Genomic DNA, 22,767 nt, shown 5'->3' on the forward strand with positions numbered 1-22,767 from the left:
TCAATGAGTGCAGGGAGATATTGATCTATCTGTCTATCTATGCATCTAACCATTTACAGCTGTTGTAGCTTTTACAGTAGCAGAGAAGGTAAACACTTCCACCCCCATAAAAGGATAACAAAGTGATGAATTGCAAATTGTTAATGAATTAGTATTCACTTGACCATATGTTATATGATAGTCAAGTATCTTCTTTGAAAGATTATGAGAAACGTATGCCCCCTTGAAATAAAGCATATTGGGTTTGAAACAAAAAGGCTCAATTTTGCCCGATATCTGCCCCTCTCAGGTCTTATAACCATGTGTTTTATTGTCCATGCTGCCGCTAAAGGATACATATAGTCTCTTAGTTCTTATTTGGATATGCACCATATATCAACGAGCATACAGTTAATGAGGTGCAGGAGCTGACTCCACAGTACCAAAAGGATGCTCTGCAAAGCCAAGCTCACCTTCTGTCGCTCTCAGCCTTGATGAATATTCATATCTGATTGTTAAGCCTTGGTAGCAACAGCTGGGCTTTTGTCCACTGTGTTGCTGTCTTAGTTACACTGTTAACATTAGTGACTGTGTGTTTTTGTACCCTTTAGAATCAAACCTGATGACTTCATTCATCAATCTCCCAGGCCATGAGGCAGAAAGATACAGACAAATGACCACTGGCATCACCATTTCAGTCTTCTTTCAGCCATTTTTCGACATCTTTTGTTCCACTACACCTCTGCAATTTAATTTCCCAGAGCACGAGTGATTAAAAAGAGCACGAGTGTCTTGAGTTTCCAGTGTCCAGTTATTATAGTGATCTGGTTATCATAGTGATCCGGGTAATTTAATCTGTTCTGATTAGGATTAGGCCTCTTTCAACTTAATCCACTGGACAAAGCCTGTCACAACAATACATATTAGCTAATAACCTCCTAACAGTAACTGAGATCAATTCCACAAGTACTAAACCTTGTATTCAAAATTTGTAATATGAGCCAATCATTGAGTTTAACTGATCGATCTTTTCTTTTTGTCAAACTATATTTGAAAAGTTCAATTCTATATGTTGGCATGAGTGTTAGAGTAACACTAAAGCTGTAGCAGATGGGCTGACGCGAAGTTTTGCTTCTTTTTTCAATTATAGGTAATTAATAATAAAAGCAGTTCTGATCTGTTTGGCTGTATATGCCTGTGAGGCATGAGGGCTGTGCTGCAGGCAATGGCTGACTGATTGAATTAGAACCCATTCCCTGTTGGGAATTACAGGGGTTGCACTCACAGCTAATCTGGTCCAAAGACAGTCACGGTGCTGTGCAACTCCACGGGTGGCGCAGGGGGTGGTAAGGGTGGGGGCAGGGTGTGGCAGGTGGGGGTGCTTGTGCAGGGGTGGGAGTGGGGAGACTGATAAGAGAAAGAGGATGAGGTCATCTCTCTAGAGCAGTTTAATTAGATTGAGCCCATTCCTGTAATGCAACCATGTAAACCCAAAGACAGCAGGTAAGAATTTTTCATACAGAGAGACACTAAAAATTCACAAAGCTTATATGTGTGTCGTTACACCCTCAAACCTCCCTTTAATATGTAATTACTGATTCCTCTCCTTACTGGTACCTCTGGGGCGACCCTAATTGCCCCTCTTCCTTTATAGTTTGTGCTTTTTTTTCTCTTCCCATTGCTGTCAAGCTTTGCTCAAAATGCATTGCTGGATTTTTCTTTATGTAAAGTGCCCAGAGACAACCGTATTCGTAAATTGGGGTTATGAACTATTTTTGTTCTCAATTAAAAAGAAGAAATAGAAACCAAAGGAGGTTTTTATGTTTTCATCAATGGTTTGTTAAGCGCCACATAACAATGTCCAAAAAAAGACATGACACACGCTGATGGTAATAAAATATCTTTTGGTTTGTGAGTAATATTTATCACTGTATCTCAACCTCGGGCCTCTCTCGTGTCATTCAACACACACACATACACATAAAGAGTGAGAGAGAGACATTGGATCAGTTTGATATTAATTTCCTGTCTGTATTCAAGATGTATAAAGGGAAGCTGACAAGGTTAGATTTGTGAGTGTTTGTAGACGTGTGCATGTGAAGCGTGTGTGTTACTTGTGTATCAAGGCAGGCCACCTGAACAAAGACATTGCTAAGCCTCCGTCTTCATCTTCCCATGTAGAGGATAAGTGGGGGAACCTGCTCTCTGTTAGTTGCAAATGATGCCCAAAATATACAAATACTGATCACACGGTTGCATTATAAAGAAAAAAACACTTGTGGGTTACTGGGAAATTTGTAGCAGTGGTTTCACAGCTGGGTTTTGTTGAAGAGATCGGTCTCTGCAGTGTTTTTATTGCTACTATCTCTGCACAGCAGCTGTAACATACCTCCTGCTGATAATGATTTATTTTGAATTCTAAGAAACCCCAACAGTAAGTTCGATTAAAAAATGACCTTGTTTCACTGTGTTTCACTTCAGTGAAACAAAATGTTCATTTTGAGTGTCGGATGAGTCATGCGCATCAGGTGACCTCATCTATGTCACTCCTTGTGTGTGCGTTTGTTTTTGTGTGCATGGCAAAGTGTGCACTATATCACTCAGTGTCCTTATCCACAATGAACCTACCCTGACACCAGGCATCAGCTTGTTTAGTCTTTATTCTTTTCATTTGACTTTTTTTGGCCCAACAATCATCAATCAAGTGTGCCTAAGATAAACTGTAATTATTAACTGTATTATCATTCCATTTCATTCAAAAGGATTTTGAGATTTTCAGTGTTTTATGTGATGGGAGGGTTCATCCTAAAAATGATGCCAGAGCAAAAGGTTTGTTGTGTCTCAGACTGGTTGTTATTATTTATATTTCTCTATTTATAGGCTTATGTTTAGTATAATTTCTTAATGTTGTTTCAAACTGATGAGTATTTGAGAGATCCAATGAAAATTGAATATATTTGCTCTGTGGTGGCTATGATTTGATATTGCTAAATGATTGAAAACAAATCAAATTAGAAAGACAAAGTAGCCACAGATTTTCAGTATTTCATTTCACAGCGTGTGCACTGTTGCCATAATTGAGATTGACGATAGACAGCGATTACAGTTATGAAAGAAAATCTACTGCCAGAGAACTGACTTTGTCAATTTATTAACACCGACATTTTCTGTTATTACAACAGTAAGAGACCTTAGGATTTATATTCATACATATACTACTAATATAACTCATTTGGCCAGATTTGAACCTAACAGAGCTTCTTTGTCTTATTTTGATTTGTCTTTGTCACTGCATGTCCAGTAGAAGAGTTTGCTGAGAACCAAGTTTAGCCCCACGGTGCTCTTTTGGATTGTCCCATTTTACCACTTAACCACCATAGTGTACGGTTAATGATAAATCCAGACATTTGGCTCTAAGCATCTCTTTGATTCAGGGTGTCTCCTCTCACAGCCATTAACAGATGTGTCTGGAGTGAAAGAAGAGGAGGGCCACAGAGGAGGAGAGCCCGGAAGAAAAAAGAGGGTAATAAATGAAAGGAGATTTATGGATGCTGCGGTCGTAAAACCGATTGGCTGTGACGTTGTGAGTGATGCCTTTTAGCACATGCAACATATGACACACACACACACATACTCACATCATTTAGACATATGTGCTACCTGCTATGCTTTGTCATAACTGTACTATTTGTCACATTTTTTTTGCTAAATATGCACATAAAGGTTGAGGCTCAGCACCATGGATGAGAGCTTTCGGCTCCCAGCTCTTCAGTGGTCTGTACCAAGAGACCTATTGATCATCTGTCCACAGCACCCACCGACACACATATTCAGTGTAACAGTAAGAGGAGAAGGAGACATCAAGGAGAATGGGGGAGCTGTGGCCAGATGAGTAAGCAGTGTCCTGCTTCTTCTGACTAAACCACAATTCAGTGCTAAGGGTCACTCAGCCTCCGCGTTGTCATGGTAATGAGAATTTAAAGTACAGACTCTCTCTGTATTTCAGCCTGTGTGTGTTTCTATGTATAGGATAATTTTATTGAGTTGGTGGCTTGTTGACATGTAACCATGGAAAGTGGAGATATTTTTTGTTGGATGTCATAAATGCTGCAGTATTGATGGAGCCAGAATGTAAAGCATATTTCTCTCTCTCTCTCTCTCTCTCTCTCTCTCTCTCTCTCTCTCTCTCTCTCTCTCTCTCTCTCTCTCTCTCTCTCTCTCTCTCTCTCTCTCTCTAACGAAGCAAGCGCCCTGATATTAGGTCCGGTGCCCATGCAGCTAAGTAGTACTTCCAAGAATAAGCCCCCCACCACCTCCTCCCCTGTAACTCCAGGGTTCCAGAGGGAACAGGCTGAGCATCACAATACTCAACCCCAGAGAGGCCTCAGCCTGTTGGGCTTCCTGATGGCTGCACCTGGCCCTCGCAGCCTGGTCCTCTCAAAAGAAGAATTAAGCCACACATGCTCTGCATCACATGGACCAGCTGTCTCTCTGTCCACCTCAGTCTGACAAAATATTGTCTCTTGGGACATGATGTGTTTTGCTTTGTGATTACCATCACTGCTCCGGTCCTGTATGTATTTGTGTATGCAGTGACATTTTTCACCCAGAAGGCATTTTGGCAGATTCTACAACCAGATTTTCTTTTTTTCATTTATTCTTTTTTTTAGAAACTATTATACAGAGAGACTAACTCTCTTTTTTCTCACTCTCCTCTCCTTGTTGTACACTCCAGACAGCTGTTGCTACTTTGCTGATTTAGACATCAACTAATTGCCAGGGGGATTTCTTCCTTGATTGTATCTCACATTTATAACTTCATTGTCTTGTCCTTTGACAAAATAGTTTCTACTGACAACACACAACCAAAAGTTAACACATTCGGAAATGAATTTTGCATGGCTTTCTGATATTTTGTTTTTTTATAACTTATTGCCCTATTGACGGATAGTAGATTTTTTCAAATACTTTTTAATGACTTACATGGGATAACAACAGCCTTTTGCACCACTTAAGGGAAATTAAGCTGAAATGGTTTCTGTTTCAATGGCTTTTGGACAAGATGCTCTTCCCTGAAAGATTGAAGATCAAGACATCCATTGAAATCTAATGAAAGAAGATACCATAAGAACCAATAAATGACAACTTTTATTTTTCTCCAGACATTAGCACAATGAATGCAGTTTGCATAAAAATCTGCTTTAGATGACATTCACTTCTAATTATTGTCCACTGGAGCAAAATAAAACGGCTAAATCCCTCCAACTCCAGACAGAAACCCTTCGACTTTGTATCCTTTATTTGAATTATTACTTATTTTTCGTTTTACTTCTGCTCTACTGGTATTTTTTTTTTTTTGCAAGAGATCTTTATATTTTGAAAGCTGACATGATGGTGCTGCTGCACTTATCTGGCTTGTGTTAGATTGGACACCTGTAATTGGGGTAAGTGGGATCGCGGCTTTCAACTGTTCTGATTCGCAGAGCAAGGTCACTTATTTTCATGAGAGCTGAGCCTTTTTGTGACTGATGGAATTGAGACGCAGATGTTAGTCTGATTGTAAGCAGTAAAGCTATGTGTGAGCTTCATGTGTGTGTGTTTTTGTATTGGAGAAGGCTGTGTCTGCACCACCCCGTCGGTGTGTGCGGTGGGCAGCGTCAAGCTGATTCTACCCCGGACTGGTCCACTGTCAGCCTCACACACACGCACACCCGTATCAGCACACATTCTAACACACGTATACTGGGTCACTCAAACGACGCAGACCTGAAAAAGACTGGGCGCTTCAATTAAAGCTCCTCCGACGGATCCCTGGCGTGGACATTTTCAATTTTTCATCACAGCCTCCCTGGATTTTCCTCATGTGCTTTTCTTTGCGCATAGCGCCCGGACGCTGCTGAGGTGTGTTTGAGCAACTGAGCCATTTAGGGACTGAAAATTAACGATCGTTGAATGGGAAATAGGAACACTGAGCCACCGCCACCTCTCCCATCTCGACAAACACGCGCACCTTTCCACTGGTGAGATTTGCACACCTGAGACCGGTGCCGGTGTCTGCTCTCTGCCGGGCCGGGCGCGCTTCGTCTGGGAGGAGTAGGCAGGATGGAGTCATTTTTTACAGAGGTGAGGCATTGATGTTATGTGTCACTGTAACGGAGCTAAACATTACTGAGGGATTTAGCAGTCATGGTTTGATAAAGCCTGGATTTCCACCGATGCACGTCTATTCTGCATTAAGCTTTTACGATTTATCATTTTGATGCATGTCGAGGTCATGGCAGGTGTTGATTTACTACCGTCGGCTTCACACCGTTCCCAACAAAAGCACAAGAAATTGGCCTGATTTCATTGAAAGTACATACATGTATCGATTATACATATAAACACCCCGTTTATTTCATTATCACTGCAGAGCATCAGGGCCTGGCTACCGGATTGGTGGATTAATTCAGAGCAGAGCCGCAGAAAAATTGGCCAAACGAGGGCTGACACGGGCTTTTGCATCCATAAGGCTGGCTTTCGGATTAAAGCCAATCTGTTATGGGAGGGTAGGCAGTATTGGCCTCCAGCAACAGCCATCCCACTTCATGCTGCTGTGGAGAGACCCTTTCAGCCGATTTTATTGCGCTGTGAGTGGGATGGAGATGGGATCCATGGGTTTGTATATTGGCCGGTACAGGAGAGTGAAGGAGGAGGAGGAGGGTGGCTCCTTGATGTGGGAGGAGTGGCAGGATGAGGGATATGTGTGTGTAGCTGGAATATGTGAGATGAGGGAGAAAAATCAACAACATATCAATTCAGCTAACATTTTCTGGTGGGTAAACCTCATCAAAGGCCTGCCTGGATTTAATTTCTGCCTTAAATATAACAAAAATGTTTTCCTCTTCATTTTACATCCCCCTCAGTAGATGCAAGCCTCTTACCTCTTGCTCTATTTTTTTTCCACCAACCCCAATCTGTAGCACAGACTCCCCCACAATCTCACAAAACACAGTCTTTTCCTCTGACTTTGATACCAGTATCTTTCCTGTCCAAGCTACTTATCCTCCCCCATCTTTAGTTAATCTGATATGGGTTTAAATGCTCCTCACACTGACAGTGATGTCATTCATCAGTGTGTGCAAGTGGTTGGGTGGATAGATGTGGGAGTAAAAGGGCCAAAGAGGTTACTGCTCTTTATTCGAGGTCCTTCTTTGCTGTTTCTGGGGAATACAACATAACTAACCATCATAAGCCTTTGGATTATCACACAACTACAGCAAAATGCAACAACCACCTTTCCTGCTTCATTTCCCATCAGTCTGTCTCTAATTCATTGATCCCATTATTGATTCACAGACCCCCATATAAGCAGCCCCGCAGCACCAAACAGTACACACTGAAAGCCTCTGTGAGATCTGAAAATGGAGTGATTTATTGAGTTATGATGCTCAGGCCTGCAGCCCTGCATAAACTGCATATTTGATACCCAGAAACTTGACTTCATCCAGTGGAGCACTGAGTAATCAGTCCTCCTGGGAGGTGTCTGTCCAGTATCCACTTAGTTTCATTCCTCAACTGATTTCATCCCTTCATCTCTCAGTCGTAAACTCCATTTGCAGCACTATCCCCTAAAAACCAGAGAGTGAACAGCTGACCCCTCTCTTCGTTGCTCTCTCAACCCAGGCAGAAAACGTGGTTGCTGGCTGATCAGCCAAGCATGAAATGTCATGTGGCATTAGAATGTAATGTGGCATTAGACTACTGTATGAAATGTGCGTATTCAAATTTGGTTGATTAGCTGTAAAATATGACAGTTTTAGTGACAGTATGTGCAAACAAGAATCCAAAACTTTGGATACAACAGTTTAAACCACAGTGGAAAAAGCCAAAAGTGATTTAAGAATTTTGAGATAAAACTTAAGTGGGCATAAAAGATACTATAGAAAAACTGTGTCAGTGTGATCCAGTGATAAATTTGTTAAGCATACTTATATTTAGTCCCACTATCATTTGCACATGGATTGGGTTCCACCAACATTGAAGTCCTTGCTTGGTACGTTGGTCATGCATTGGTACTATTCTTCACTTTCAACAAAAACTAGTGACCAGTGAATGTAGAAAGAAAAACTTTGATTGTCACTACATTCAATATTATGTTCAAATCAAAAGTCTTTCTCCTTTGAGGTTATGAAACCTAACAAGCTATAAATCTATTTATCACTGTTCGGCCACTGTAAGTATCGTTGTAGAGCATCAAAAGCTCTCTCACGCTGAGATTGAGTGTTGATGCTTGATTTACTTGATTTATAGTAAAATATTGATTATTTCGATGCACACAGAATAATTGTCTAAATACAGAATCGGTGAAGCATTCATGCAAACAGACCAGCAAAAATCAAAGCATATACTGTTTGATTTTTTGGCAGCTTGAGCAATAGTAAGTATTTTAATAGAAGCAAAAATGTGAACCTTCTCTCTTGTTCTGTGGAATTTAGCAGAGCCTGTGTCTATACCTTGTGGTCCAGATGATGTAGTGTTTCTTGTAAATCACATATTGCAAAGAAGCTATGGCAAAGAAGCTGGTTCAGTGGAGGTAAGGAAGCAGTCACTGGAGATGTGTGACCTATATTCCGCTGCTCCAAACACATTTGTTCTGCTCAGGAGCTGCATCAGCTCTGCCTGTCTCTCTCTCTTTCTCTCTCCTCTTTCCCCTTCCCTCTGATGCTCTGTCACTGCCTGCAGCCACTCTCTTGGTGCAACTCCGTCTTGCTCAACCAACCACTCTTAACGCTGCTTTGTTGGTCTCCTTCACCCTTCTGGCAGCTCTCTGTCTTATGTTTCCTCTTTTTCCTTTTTCTTTTCTTTTTGCAGCTCAACCTCACTACAGCCCCATTAAAAAGGCAGTGATGGAATCTGGCTAAATAGCAAACCACTGATCTTGAAGTCACCGAATGCAATCTGCAAAAACACACTGCTACTGGAGCGTAGTAGCAACATCATATCACATACGCAAAGTACTTTGAAAAGGAATGAAAAGGAAAAAAATAAAACATGGACACATAATTCAAATAAATTTAAAAGCTTGTGTGGACATAGACTGCTTAAGCTTCATTCCTTATATATAAAGTTCCATTCTCCAGAACTTCAGCATGCCTGTTAGCCGAGGCGTGCTAATGCCCAGCGAAGGTAGTAGTTGATGCAATATGTTACTGGGTTAAACTCATAAATGTTAAACTCATTTCATATTGCTGGCTTTTCTGTGACTAAAATCGGTTTATCATTGGGCATTAGCTGAATGGTAATCTGTCGCTGGCTTTGATAAGGACTCAATCTCTGCTGGCATCTCAGTAGTGTTATTTTTTTTTCTTTTTAATATACCTGTTGCCATCCTTCAGAGACAGAGCCAGTCAAGAGACTAGCTACTAGACTGGAAAAAAGGGATATTTTATTGTTTGTCCTTTCAGGATTACCTTTGACACAGCTTATTTAACCCATTATAACCTGGAATGACATGCGTCATTTGACCTTTCAGGCCTGAACCTTTTCCATTTTGTCTTTTCTCCACCAGTTTGAACCATTTTTAGCCAAATCAAACAAAAACTAACCTGGCAACAGTGGGTTGAGGGAACGGGACGACAATCCTTACAAGACGGCACTCCAGTCCCAGCATCCACAGAGCACAATGTACCATCGTATCAGAATCAGAATCTCATTTTTGTTATTGTAGCAAGGAAACGTTATACAACAAAGGGTGCAGGGTGCAGTTCTCTCTGTCAAAAAAAGAGGGAAAAAAAGTATAAATATGCTAAAAACAATAGAAATATGCAACATCTTTTAAAAAAAAGAAAATTTTTAACTTAAAACTGTGTTGTAAATATTATCTACAGTACACACATTTTCACCAAAATACTTAACTGTTATGGTAACCTTTCATTTTTTTATTTTTATAAATGCACACGCACAAAGTAGTTTTGCTCATGCGATGTTGTGCCTCCAGGCGAGACGGTTTGTAGCAAACCATCCGTTAGGAGTTTTCAAGTCATGTTCTTAGATAATGCACGGATGGAGGGTTTGAATTCCCTTCTGACCAAATAATACTTGGCAAATATCTTGCAGTGCATGCATGTGCTATGTTTTTAGGCGCTTATAAAGGTCAACAAAGGCTAATAGCTGAAATGCTCACAATCTACTCTGATCCTAAGACATGCATAGTAGTGACAGCTTAAGTTGGAGTCTTTCAATTATACAGAGTTCAAATATTTTTGGAAATTCCAATTTTTGTAGCACATACACAATATGTAAAAACAACTGTAAATGAAATTAGATCAAACTATCCAGGACAACTCCCAGCATCCACCAGTACTTAGAGGATAAATGCTGTTTCCATGGTGTCCTGTCTCCACACTGTTGCTGTGGATTCTTGTTGCCAGGGTGTTAGTGGGGGTGTGTGACTGTGTTTTAATCAAAGATGAGAAAGAACGTGATAATAAGCTGAATTCTCAAAGAGGATTTGCACTGTACAAACACACACACCCACAAAGTACAGCTAACAGCTGCTTATATCTGCTGCTATTATCCCTGCTTTAAATTTTGCAGTAGACTGTGACCAGATTTCTTGTGAATTTTGGATAAATCATTTATGTGTTTGTTTTGAAATTCAGCACAGGATAAAAGATAAAGTAGTTAAGCAGTAAAAAAAAAGGGAACACAGAACGCATTATATATGTGCTTCAACTTCACGTGCACTACAGTAGCTGTGCGAGAGAGAGCTTTGACCCAATATGGCTGCTCCTTGTGTGTGGGGTTGTGTGCCAAATTAGCCAAATGTTCTCACAGGAATAGGTAGGAGGGGACATTTTGTTGGTTTGAAAAGAACCAACTCTAGTTAAATCACAGTTAAGAAATGGAATGAAACAACATCTGACATTTTGGAGGAATGTGTGGCATAAACCAGGAAAACTTGGTATGAGTTGGGAATGAAAGTAGACTTTTGAGTGAAAAAAACACACTTTGGGATTCAAATTTTGCAATATCTATATGTTTTCAGAGCGCCAAATGACGAAAGTCCTGTATTTGCACCAACTCTCCTGCTGCTCTTGTCTGTTTTATACTACCTTACCAGTGAATTTGTATGTCAACCATGCCAAAGCTACTGTGGTTCTGGCATATAATTTCCCGCCAGCAAGATGCTGTGAAAATGTTTTATCCCATTTATTTCTGTGAGATCGGGTTTTAAATGAGGCAGCAATGGTGTTTGTCTACGATGTTATTGGTCAACATCCGCTGTCAAAGAAGCCGAGGTATCCAAAATGTAGACATAGACCTTTAGTAGCCTAGTAGCTGCTTTTTGCTGGAAAAAAATAGTTTTCATTACTGTTACTATCCACTTCTCAGGGTTCTCGAATGCAGGGACTTTTAGTCTTTTCAACTTTTCATCTTAATCTATGAAGACATAGAAAAAGGTGGCTCCTCGTTTTATTTGATTTTGCAAATGAATTTGCGTGATGAATTTAAACAGCTGCACGGTGGTGTAGTGCCGTCACCTCACAGCAAGAGTGTTTCTGGTTTGAATCTCAGCTGGGATCAGCTGGGGTCTGGGGTCTGTCTGTGTGGAGTGGAGCATGTTCTCCCCATACATGCATGGGTTCTCTCTGGGTACTCCGGCTTCCTCACACTGTTAAGTTAATTGGGGATTCTAAATGAACCTTAGGAGTGAGTGTGCATGACTGTTTGTCTTGTTGACCTGTACAGGGTGTACCCCACCTCTCGCCCAATGACAGCTGGGATAGGCTCCAGCTCCAACACGACCCTTAACTGGGTTAAGCAGGTGTAGGAAATGGGTGGATGGATAAATTTAAACTTAATTCTACTTTTGGAATGTGAGTCCCCGTCCCCCTTAAAGTGCTGGTTATGATAATGCAACATTCCATTGAATTAAAGTGAATCTTCCTATAAAGTCCTACATCAAAAGATAATTATATTCTTTGGAAAAAAAACTTGTTTTGCTGTATTCATTCTTTTTTCTGTCTGTTTGACCCAAGATCTTTTTTGGACTTGTAGTGTTAAAATGCATCATAATCTCTTTTAGTGACAGATGTGACTTATATATAGGCAGGTGACAGCCACCCACGCATGCCCACACACATAAACAGCTGTTGCTCTCCTTCCAGCTACCATAATCTGCTTAAATCCTCGCTGTCCTGATTGTATTATCACCTTTAATGGAATATTGCTGACACAGTTTAGGTCTCTGACACAGAATGGAGTGCCCTGACGGGAAAGATCAGGGAGTTTTATCACAGTCATGTCTGGACTGAAGATTCATTCTGAATTTGACCTTGTATATGTTGCCTGCTCTGAACACATATTACAAGCCATGTCTTTGTGTATCACTGACTTTTAGTCAGAAATACTACAGTGTCCACCTTCAAGAAGGTATTTAATTATCTTCCATTAGCTGCTGACTGGTCAGCTGTTTCTGTCATCATTTATTCATCTGTTTCGGGTTAGGGTTACTCACGAAACTCTTGAATTATCGTGTCTTATCTCTTTACCTTCACTGGATCGATTATCCCCTCTGCTATCTTTCCTGCAACACAAAATTATTTCAAAACCACGCTTTATAAAAGTGTGTTGTTGACTTTCAACAACAGATATTTGCTCATCTGTGGCAAATTTTATTTCAAGAGTTGTTAGGTTGGTGACTTTGACAAATGCTTTAGTCTATATACACGAGAGCTTCTGTTAGCTTATACATTATTAAAAACAGGCTGCAGAGACCGGAAGGTTTTATTGTCTTATTGGTGATGCTGTTTTGCCGTACAGGATCAAATAGTTTTGATGTCTAGAGGGTTACAAACTAAGTATGACCAGGTAGTATCTAAGAGGCAGCCATGACATGAGCTGATTGAACTCATGAACTCGTGTTTTAAGCTTCTTTTCTTTTTTTTGCATGCGATACAATGGACCACACTTTAGCAAAGGAAAACAGATGATGCTGCCCCACAATCTCTTTCAGCCATTCATCGAGTGCAGAAGTTTTGAACCCTTTATTAACTGATAGTCATATCTTTGGAGAGTTTTGTGGCGGATTTTAAGCTATTGTATAGATATACTTCAAATAGGATCAGAATTTATATCTTGTCTTTCAAGGAAAAGGGATATAGAGGTCTTTAGTCAGATTATGTTTTAAATCAGTATAGCTGAATCTTAAGAGTGATTCTCACAGTAATGTAAAATGAACACCAGAACAGCTGTCAGCTTGAAAAGGGTTTGCTTATACTGTCAGTTATGAGAATTAATGTCTTCTATAAGTGTATTTCTTAATTACATAGCTTACTTTATTTGTACTCCTACTTAACTATTCTAACTAGCTCAAAGGAATTAATTAAGATATCATCCCTTGAGCAGGATATATTGGCACTCTTTAAACTCTGGTTGCATGGAGGTCAGGGGTCGTGTTTGAGGCTAAAGTGACAATGGAGGGTGAACCAGATTTAATGGAGCTTGAAAAGAAGGAGATGGATGGAGCTGGAGGCCCGAGTTTGACTTTTAATCCAGTGTGTATTACATATAGCATAGAAACAATGGGAAGCATAGAGGGAGATGGTGTTTTAGCTGCAGTTTTGAGGGCACAGAAAGGATGTGGCTTTGTTGAAATGCATGACCATTCCTGTCTGTCTGGGTCTGTAATAGAAGGGGGAAGGGAGGAGGACACCGAGAGGAGGAGGAGAGGATGGGTGTGAGGGTGTGGGTGGGTTGTATGTTGTAATGCTGGCAAATCATTTGTAACACCTTATCTCCCCTTCATCATGGTTTACCCTGAAATAGCACATCAATCTGGGAATGGAGAGCAATTTACCTGAAGAGGAGAGATGAAAAGTAGAAACATGCACTAAACTCTGGTTTAAAGCAAGCATAATGATCTCTGGAGATGCATGTGTGTCTCTTAACCATGAATGTGCTCAACAGCTGATGCTAAAAGATCAGTGTTAGAGGTTTATTAGGGTCAGAGGTCAGATTATCAGTTCAAGCAGAATGTAGTGAAGTACTGGAGAACTGTGAACATGTGGCCTCAGGCTGGAGAGATCATCAGGTCTCTATAATGGGCCATTGTGCTGGAATCTAACAGACGAGCTGGAGGTAATGTCAAGGCAGGTTGACTGATTGCAGACAGAGAGAAAGAGAGATAGAGAGAAGACCTAGAAGTGCAAGGAGATAGTTAAAAATAGAGAACTGCCAAGGAAAAAACAACAGACAGCACAAGCAATACAAAAACACTAGAGTTTACGTTTGTTAAAACCAGCAGTGTTAACCTGCATCAAACAGACCCAGACATTTTATCCTTAAGCCTAACCTTAAGCTATCTTTTCCTGTATATATATAGCACACTGTTTGCGTGTGGGACTGATTTCTGCCTGGTTAACTTCATGGCTTGGAGCACAACTGGGTTTCTTTAAGATCTGAGTGCATGTGTGCAGGGTTTAGAGGAGGGAAAAGACTACAACTATCACATAGGCTTCAAACTGGAGAGTTGAAAAACTCATACATTACTGAAGATGCCAGTACACTGATGTATACAGCAAAATTCTCTTTACCATACTTATCCTGTTTTATGTATAAATGTAACATGACTAACATCTATAATAATCATCATGGCAAGTCGGATTATTTGGCCAAATTGTCAGAGCTGTTAATTGTGAAAAATTCCCATGTTTCTCCCATTTTGATTTTACAATAATATAAGGCAGAGAAAACCGGCAGACTTTCATTATCTAGAAGCTGAACATGCTGAATGTAAATTGAAAGAATCATTTTTATGTTGATTTGTAAAAATGTTAATGAAAAAATTGTTTAATTCTCAGTATATTAAAACAGACTCGTGTCTTGCTAGTGGGTTAGCGAGGTATGTTGAGTGTAGAGCTAGATTTTTCATGAAGATGGGTCTTTTTTTTTACCCTGGCTAGGTCACTATGGTAACATATGCAGCACACCTAACTGCTGCCTGAGGAAACAGTGCCTGAGTTTTGGTTTTTTAATTAGAATTCAAAAGCTTTTCACATGACATTCTCCTGTTTATATATTCTCTGTGTAAGTGACATTGATTCTCAGTTAAGGTTATATAGCCAAACGTAATTAGTTTTATGTCAGCAATACCACTGAATGAAGTGCAAACTGTTTGCAAATCTATATGCATTCAGCTGACAAAGCAAAAATGCAAAATTATGCTTTGTCCTGATTAGAGACTGTATGCAAAAGATGAACATACTGACATTACTGCAGTTTGTCCAAGCCGTCTTGGAGTCCTTGTAGCTAAAAGTGCCATATTTGAATGACAATGTATATTGCCAAGCTGGCTGGCTGGCTTGCATAGTGGGGTCCAGTGGTGGAATCCAAAATCTTACCAGAATAAGGAAAAAAGAGGAAATGAACTGGATATCAGAATCCGTTGAGGACCAAACCAAACCAAAAACTGAGTGAAACAATCTTGCACAGCAATACTGTCTATTGAAAAAAGCAGTGTCTAAAAGTCCTGAATCAAAACTGTGAGAATGCAACTCAAGTGAGTCCTGGGGCCTGTTTCATCCACATGGCTTGTCAATTACTCCCATTGGCTCCTAGTTAGTTATGTCAATCACAGCCCCAAACACTGACTTTTTAGGGATGTTATCTACCTCAATATAGAAGCATCTTAGGATCACTGTCACAACCATCAAAATGAGTGAAAATTGAACACCATAATGACTTAAAACGTCTTTGACTTTTTTATAACATGAAAAAGTTCACGCTTTGTGAATGGACGTCTGTCAGAGTCAGAGATGTTTAGTAGCCAGTGCTTAGCAGCAACCAGATGTGTTTCACTCGAGGGCAAAAAGCTTCACTTTTGACACAAGAAGACTTCACCAAACGGTCATAACATCAAAACCAGCCAGATGTAAAGAAACCCTGCTCATTTAGTTCCTGAGCAATATTCTGATGGGAAACCTGCATCATAAAAATGTCTCTCCTTTACAGTAGCAGTCCCTACTGAGGTGGTCCTCTGGCATATTTTACAGTACTTCAGTGACTCTATTGACTCATATTTCCTTTTTTAGCCCCCTCTTCTTTGCCTCCATTGTTATACTGTGCCCCTTTTTTAGGTTTTCAGGGAAGAGGTCAGTGACTTTCTGAAAGAGAGCTTTGTCTGTGCTGAAGGGTCTGGGAAGAATACACGTCCTCTAATCCTGAGTGATTCAAGCACTGTTGCTTCACCAGATGTTACAGTCTTCCATTTACCCACATCTGTCTGCACCTACTCTTAGTCATCCCATTCACTCTGACAGCTTCCTGCACTTTGTCAGTTACCACTACTGACTTTGTACCCTTTTCTGTATTTATTCTATCATCATCAAACCTACAGTAATATGCAAGTTGTTTCTGCTAACCTGCCTTCCGTGGTTTCTATTGGCGAGTGCTCAAGGCTCTCTGTTCAGCATAGGGATTGCTACTTTACATGATCAAGTATGATTTTACATAACCACTGTATTTGTGTGTGTGTTTGTGTGATCCAGGGGGCCCGAGTTTGGGTCAGAGAGAAGGAGCAGCTGCTTCCCGCCACCGTCAACTCCTGCGGCGATGGAACTCTTGTGGTCACAACTGACTATGGAGATGTAAGTAATGTAGGAAAACACACACTTACAAATTGCTCATACCTATCTTTTCTGATTGGATTTATCTTTCATACACAATCAACATCAGACATTAGACAACATTGAGACCTTCCAGAAAGTCATCTTTGTGACAGCTGACTCAATCTTTAACACATCGTCACACATATGTGTACAGGAAACTCTAACTGAACTACAGAACTGGATGTTTTATGAATAAGATGCATTACTGGGTTATAGATGAGGTGCTTTTTTGGATAGAGGCACTACCTGCAGCAAAGTTCCAGTTAGAAATGTCCATCCATGTCCATTTCCGATACCCGCTTAATCCAATTTAAGCCTATCCCAGCTGTCATTGGGCGAGAGGTAGGGTACATCCTGGACAGGTCCAGGTAGAAATGTGATAATTTGAATTAAATTTGCACAAGGCATTTGTTGGGCAAGAGTGATGAGCCAAACTTTGAGAGCCTCAGAATATCATATTTTGTGATTCTGTGGAATTGGAACCAGGATACTAATGCTGTTCTACTTAAACAAACAATGAATTTAAACAAGATAAGTGAAGTGCGCAGTGTCAGTGAGAACTGCAGTGGCTGCACACAATTTGTCATATGCACTGTGGATTTTGAATACACAGAAAGGTCAATGTGATGGTAAAGCAACTGTGCAGGTTCATCCTCTCCGGTGCGAATCAATAGAAACTTGCGGTCATGATGCTCCAATTTCCTGCTCCAGTTCCTTCCTTTTCCTTCTGCTCCTCTTTATCCTCATACATATTCAAAATTCTTCTCTGACACACATTCAGCATTCAGAGGAAAGTAATAATAGATAGAAAGCCTTATGAGAGAACAAATGCACATGCTTGTTTCAGGATTTTAGATTGGATATGTTCCTTTTTTTTATGGCTGATGTATTTGGCACACACTTGCCCATGCACTCTAGTTGGCAGCTATTAAAGAATGAGCTAATTATAGACGTGGTTCTTTTGCCAAAATTCAAGAGTCCCAGTCTTGCCTTTATACCCTCAAAGAACATCTGGATTCTCTTTTAATGATGTGCAATGAATTAATGTTTTTGTGGCCTTTTAGATATGAACTGCTCAAATTCTGCACTAAAAGCTTCCCTTCCCTTTTGATGCAGCTGCCACAGGGTTCCTGTTTGATGAAACAACAGGGACAGACAGGCATTTCCCAAAATAGAGGTTATAGGAGCAGGCATTCTCTTTGCTCTGGATTATGAGCCACTTCCCAACCCCCATCCAGCTCTGACTCCCCCTCCTCCTCCTGCCATCTCTCTGCTAGCTGCTGGTGTTTAAATGTTAGCTCTGCAGAAGATGGTGAATATTTGATGGAGAAACCGCAGGATGGGGGGACTATACCCTGTTACAACAGCATCTGACCAATGCAATCCCAAGGTCCCCATCCATCCCTGCTGCTCTGCCTATGTTCTCCTGAATTGTCATAGATACACAACCACTGAGCCCCATGAATGCTGGAGGCATTTTTTAAATGAAAGCGTAAAACAGATAAAAACAAACTGTGACAGCATTTGGTTGCTTTTAGGTCTTTGTTTTATTTTACTCCTCATTTCCTGTTAGTTGTTCCTGCTACTCTGTCACCGTGGTTCTGTAATGTACTGAGTATGACACTGACCCAGTTCACAACATTACTTATTCCAGCTTACAAATGCTTTGGCATCATAACTGCAAGCCTTGATATCAAATCAGCAGCACTCACAAGATTGCACGCCGCACTTTTGGTCAGTATTTTTTTAACGTTGAGTTTTCCTCAAACTGCCAGTCCTGCCAGTAAACTACAGGAGCTAAATTAAACATTTGTATATGGATGAAATGCTAATAATTTCTGTTTGTTTGTTAATCTGACCCAAGTCAAAACACAGCTACTCTTGTTTGTAACTCAGATCTAATCCAAGAGTTCTCTGTCTCATGTGAACACTTTAGTGAGTTAGAGGTACTTCCTGAATCTCTTCTTGAGGTTTTGCAAGGTCATTTAAGGCATTGGAGTGAAAATAATTTTTGTTACGAGTCGTAATGTTGTCAAGTTACGGAGAAGCCAAATGCCATTATCAACTACATCAACTATGATATTTGATGATTGAGACATTCTATAGTTTATCCCTAGTGTTACCATGTCAGTGCTCTTTGATTCCTGTCATGCTTATTTTTAGTTTACACATAGAGAACCCTGAATGGGAAAAATTGACAAAAATAACAACAAGACAAACATTGTCACAAACTTTGCATGTGGTTGGCTGAGAAGCCCGGCCTCACAGGAAAATGTGAAATAGTCAAAAAACAGAAACTTTTTCTGTAGGACCAACTAATTGTGTATGTTTTTCTATCTAGCCCCACTTTCAAAGTCATCTATTTCAGTAGGACGCCTGGTTGCAGTATTGTTCTTTATGTCAGCACCTAAAGCTCATGATCTTAAATGAGGGTTAGAAGATTATTTTACAGGAGAACCTGTGTCCCTGGGTTGACAAAACTCCACACGTGGGAACACGTCATCCTCGGTCCAAGATTTAACCTTTTTTTCTCACTTGAGTGTAGCTTCAAGCGTAGAGAATGTAATTAGATTAAATCAGATAAGAGAAAAAAATTAATGAACTTGTGGTGAAACTGGGTCAGCAAAGAATGGGACAGTAGATAAAGATAGAGCAGAAAGTTCTCTAGATAATATAAAGGCATAAAAACTGGACGTTAATTGTTTGCTCTCTAATTCCAAAAGAATTTTGGTCAAATTGGAATTTATTTTCAACTAGTTGTTAATAACCAGACATGTTTTCTCTGTCTGCTTCTTTCTGGTTGTTTTGTTGCTAAGAATATGATTAAGTCTTTATTGTTGCTGCTTTAATTGTGCAGTCTTGTTTTTATAGCTGTGCTTTCCTTACAGTTACACAGTATGCACAGACTTACTCCAACATGCATGTTCACATGCAGATAACTTATGGGATGAGTTATGGTTTGTGTGACCTGAATTTCAATAGCTAGCGTAAAAGCTGCAGTGAGAGCACACGCGAGCAGAGAAAATGCTGCAGGGTTGCAGCGGGGTCCATATACTCAGATGCACTTTGAATGCACCTAATGAAAAGTTCAGAAAGGACATTCTTAGTTTGGTTCTCCACCGAGAAACAAACTGATGTAGTTGCGTGATCTCCTGTCTTTTAGCGGTCCCGCTTATCAGTGAAGAGAGAAGGCAGTGATCCTGTTTGGATGGGATGAGTGAAATCAGAAAAGGATGATGACTTATTAAATGTGATATGTTCCCTGGTAATGAGAGGGTGCTGTGGGGCTGTGGGGATGCAATCACTGTTCATTCTTGATGCTTGTTGCCAACATCTTTCTCTTAATCCAATTTATTAAGCTTGGTAGTTGGGGAGGCCTGTCAGTGGTTTGTGAAACAAGCCAGTTTCTCCCTTCAAATGGCCCTAGACTTCTGTACTTGTGGGATCAGATTGCACCAAAGACCTTATATCAGTGTTCCCCAATCGGATACACGGACGCCTGACAGATCAGATCCAAGGTCAGAAAGGAGAGCTGCAGGTGTGTACAGTAATGTGTGATACTGTAGCCCGTTCTGGTGAACAAAATATATAGGTCACTGTGCCCACAGGCCTCTTCTCTCTGTCTCTCCATTTTCTAGCTCTCTTGGCTGCTCTCCTCACTTGTGCTGCAGCTAATATGTGAAGTCAGATGAAGAGGCTTGTCTCCCCTGGCTCTGCTCCTGAATCATGCAAAGCAGCTTCAGACATCAGAGAGAATGCATTCACTGTACATGTGTGTGTGTGTGTGTGTGTGTGCAAAAGTGTGTCCATAAAGCAGGTTGAAATAGAAACAGTTTTGCTAGAAAAGAGAAGAAATAGGAAACGATGAAAGAGAAAAGGCGGACTGTGTTTCTGAGAGTGTAAATATTTTCGACAACATATTTTTGAACTATCCTTCTCATGCCTGTCTGACAGGCTCCTATTTTACTCAATGCTAAAATGAAAAAGAAAATAAAAGACATGACATGAGTAATATAGATTTAAGTTTGGACCGATTGCTGGTCTGGCAGAGAGCAAAGGAAATCTGATAGTATGTAAACTAAGAAAGATAATGACAAGCACAGTGCAGATGAGTGGCAGTAAACAAACTAGGATCTGGAAGTCAAGTAAAACGCAACAAAATGCACAAGAAAATAGCCATTACAACGGTTTGACTTCGTGCATTCACATGCAGTGACAATATATGCAAGGGTGAACTTATCCTGAAAATAACCCTCAACATTTGCACTCATTACTCCCATCTGGCCATCATACAAAATTTGCCAAAAAAAGTTTTCAGGGAATGACTACAACCATATTTATGATTTTCATTTTAAAGACATAGATACACATTTAGAGAGGAAATACATTGTAGTTTTATTTTGTAAATTCTTTTATCAGAAGTATTGACAATAAAGGTGAACAGAGAGCAACAGCAGGCTGGTCCTTCAGTGAGTGATGCACAACTGACGACAAATCAGAAGCAGTTAAACGTGCTCCACTTTACTCTCTCAGGTTTTTTTTTCTCGCATTAATCCAATGTTTTTCTTCTGTACCTCTCTTGAATAATGAATTACTGAATATGAAGTATTCCATTTTGGATGTTCTGTGTTGTCTAGCCTATCAAGCGTACATCTGCACCCCATACAGCACAGTTAGAACATTCTTGTCTTTTTTTTTTTTCAACGCTAATGTGCAGCGAGGAGCTGTGCACAGAATGTGTGTTAAAACCAACCGGAGGGCAAATGTGAGAAGACAAAGACATTTGCAAAACCCTTTTTTTTAATCTCCCATTTCAGCTGTGTTTTATTTCAGTCACTGGTGACATACTTTCCCACTTTGTAGGTTCACTACTTTCTCAGAATCATATTGCTTATGGGTCCCTCCAAGTTGTTTTCCTGCCTGTGCTTTATCTGCTGTTTAAGGGGTATACATTTGACAAACAGCTTTAGAGGCAGAAGTTTTATTCTTATAGTGAACATTTTCAGATGCTTTTCATTTCCACCATCACTGCAGACAAGTCTTTCTTCAAAAGAGTCTTCCACATCAAACTTAGGTGATTTGTCATGTGGAGTATTCTTTGGTACTGTGCTGGAGATGTGTCACTTCACACCTCGTATCACAAGTGGTGACTATAGATATATGTGTCAAGTTCTCACAAAAATCATCTATATGCAAATAAATGCATACCTTTCATTATTTCCATTTCTAAATGCTGAAGTCCTCCACAGGTCTAATTCTGGAAACTTCAACCCATAGAATTCCATAGTACTGAAACTGCCCCTCTGAGGACAATCCCACTGTGATCTATTATTATGAGTTTGACGACTTGACCTGAAACTAAACGCAAGGCTACATGGTCTCTCACTTTAAAGTGCTTTATTTTTACTTGTGCAATTGGCCAACATCCTATGAAAAATGAATGGCAGGTAAAAGCTGTGCCCGACATGGTTGAGAACTCTGCTACATGAGTTGTTTTCTCTCCCCTGGTGGGAGGCATCTGAGTTGAGAAGGTCCCTTCTCTGTGGCCCGGGACACATTCGCTGTCATTTTGCGAAGGAACTGTGGCCAAATGCATCCCAAAATACCTCAGAATGTGTCCTGAGCAAGCAGATCTCTATGCATTCTTGCTCTATCTGCTCTGCAATTACACCTACACCTTATCAAAAGATTTAGACCCTTTCACCAAAGACTTGTGTACACAGGTTCTTAGTTCTTCTTTAAGTCTCCCTTAGCTCTGCAGGCTGCGTTATCCCTGATGTGTTTCAACCGAGTGCTGGAGTTAGAACTGTGGTTCATGGACTTGGAATGACTGGTTCACGTAGAAGAATGTAAGTCACAGTTGTGTTGTCGCATGTGAAGTTTAGGGTCAGTGGCATAAATGTCTAAATATCTCAGACTCTGTTGAAATTAAATCTTTACATTTTAAAAATCACTGATTTCAAACGTGACAAAAAACTGAAAACGGTGCACGGTTCCACAATAAAAGTTTCTATTTTGCATATTTTTCTCTTCATGTAAATTATGCAGTCAATGAATAACTCCAGTGTCAGTCTTATTACATTCTTAATATTCATGGAAAATTCTTGAATACAGTGCATACAAATGGCCAAATGAA

The 22,767-nt window shown here is 40.2% G+C and overlaps 1 protein-coding gene across 1 annotated transcript in view; it reads left to right on the forward strand.

The window, feature by feature from the left end:
* The first annotated feature begins 5,693 nt into the window (after positions 1–5,693).
* Positions 5,694–22,767, forward strand: part of myo10l1 (myosin X, like 1) — a 44,008-nt gene continuing 26,934 nt past the window's right edge. The window contains exons 1-2 of the mRNA XM_072365802.1: positions 5,694–6,102; positions 16,512–16,610. Of these exons, the coding sequence (XP_072221903.1) occupies positions 6,082–6,102; positions 16,512–16,610 (120 nt within the window). The 5' untranslated portion in view covers positions 5,694–6,081. The remainder of the gene's footprint in view (positions 6,103–16,511; positions 16,611–22,767) is intronic.

The sequence above is a fragment of the Leuresthes tenuis genome, unplaced genomic scaffold (genome assembly GCF_036924035.1).
Source record: "Leuresthes tenuis unplaced genomic scaffold, fLeuTen1.0.hap1 SCAF_15, whole genome shotgun sequence".
Lineage (NCBI taxonomy): Eukaryota > Metazoa > Chordata > Actinopteri > Atheriniformes > Atherinopsidae > Leuresthes > Leuresthes tenuis.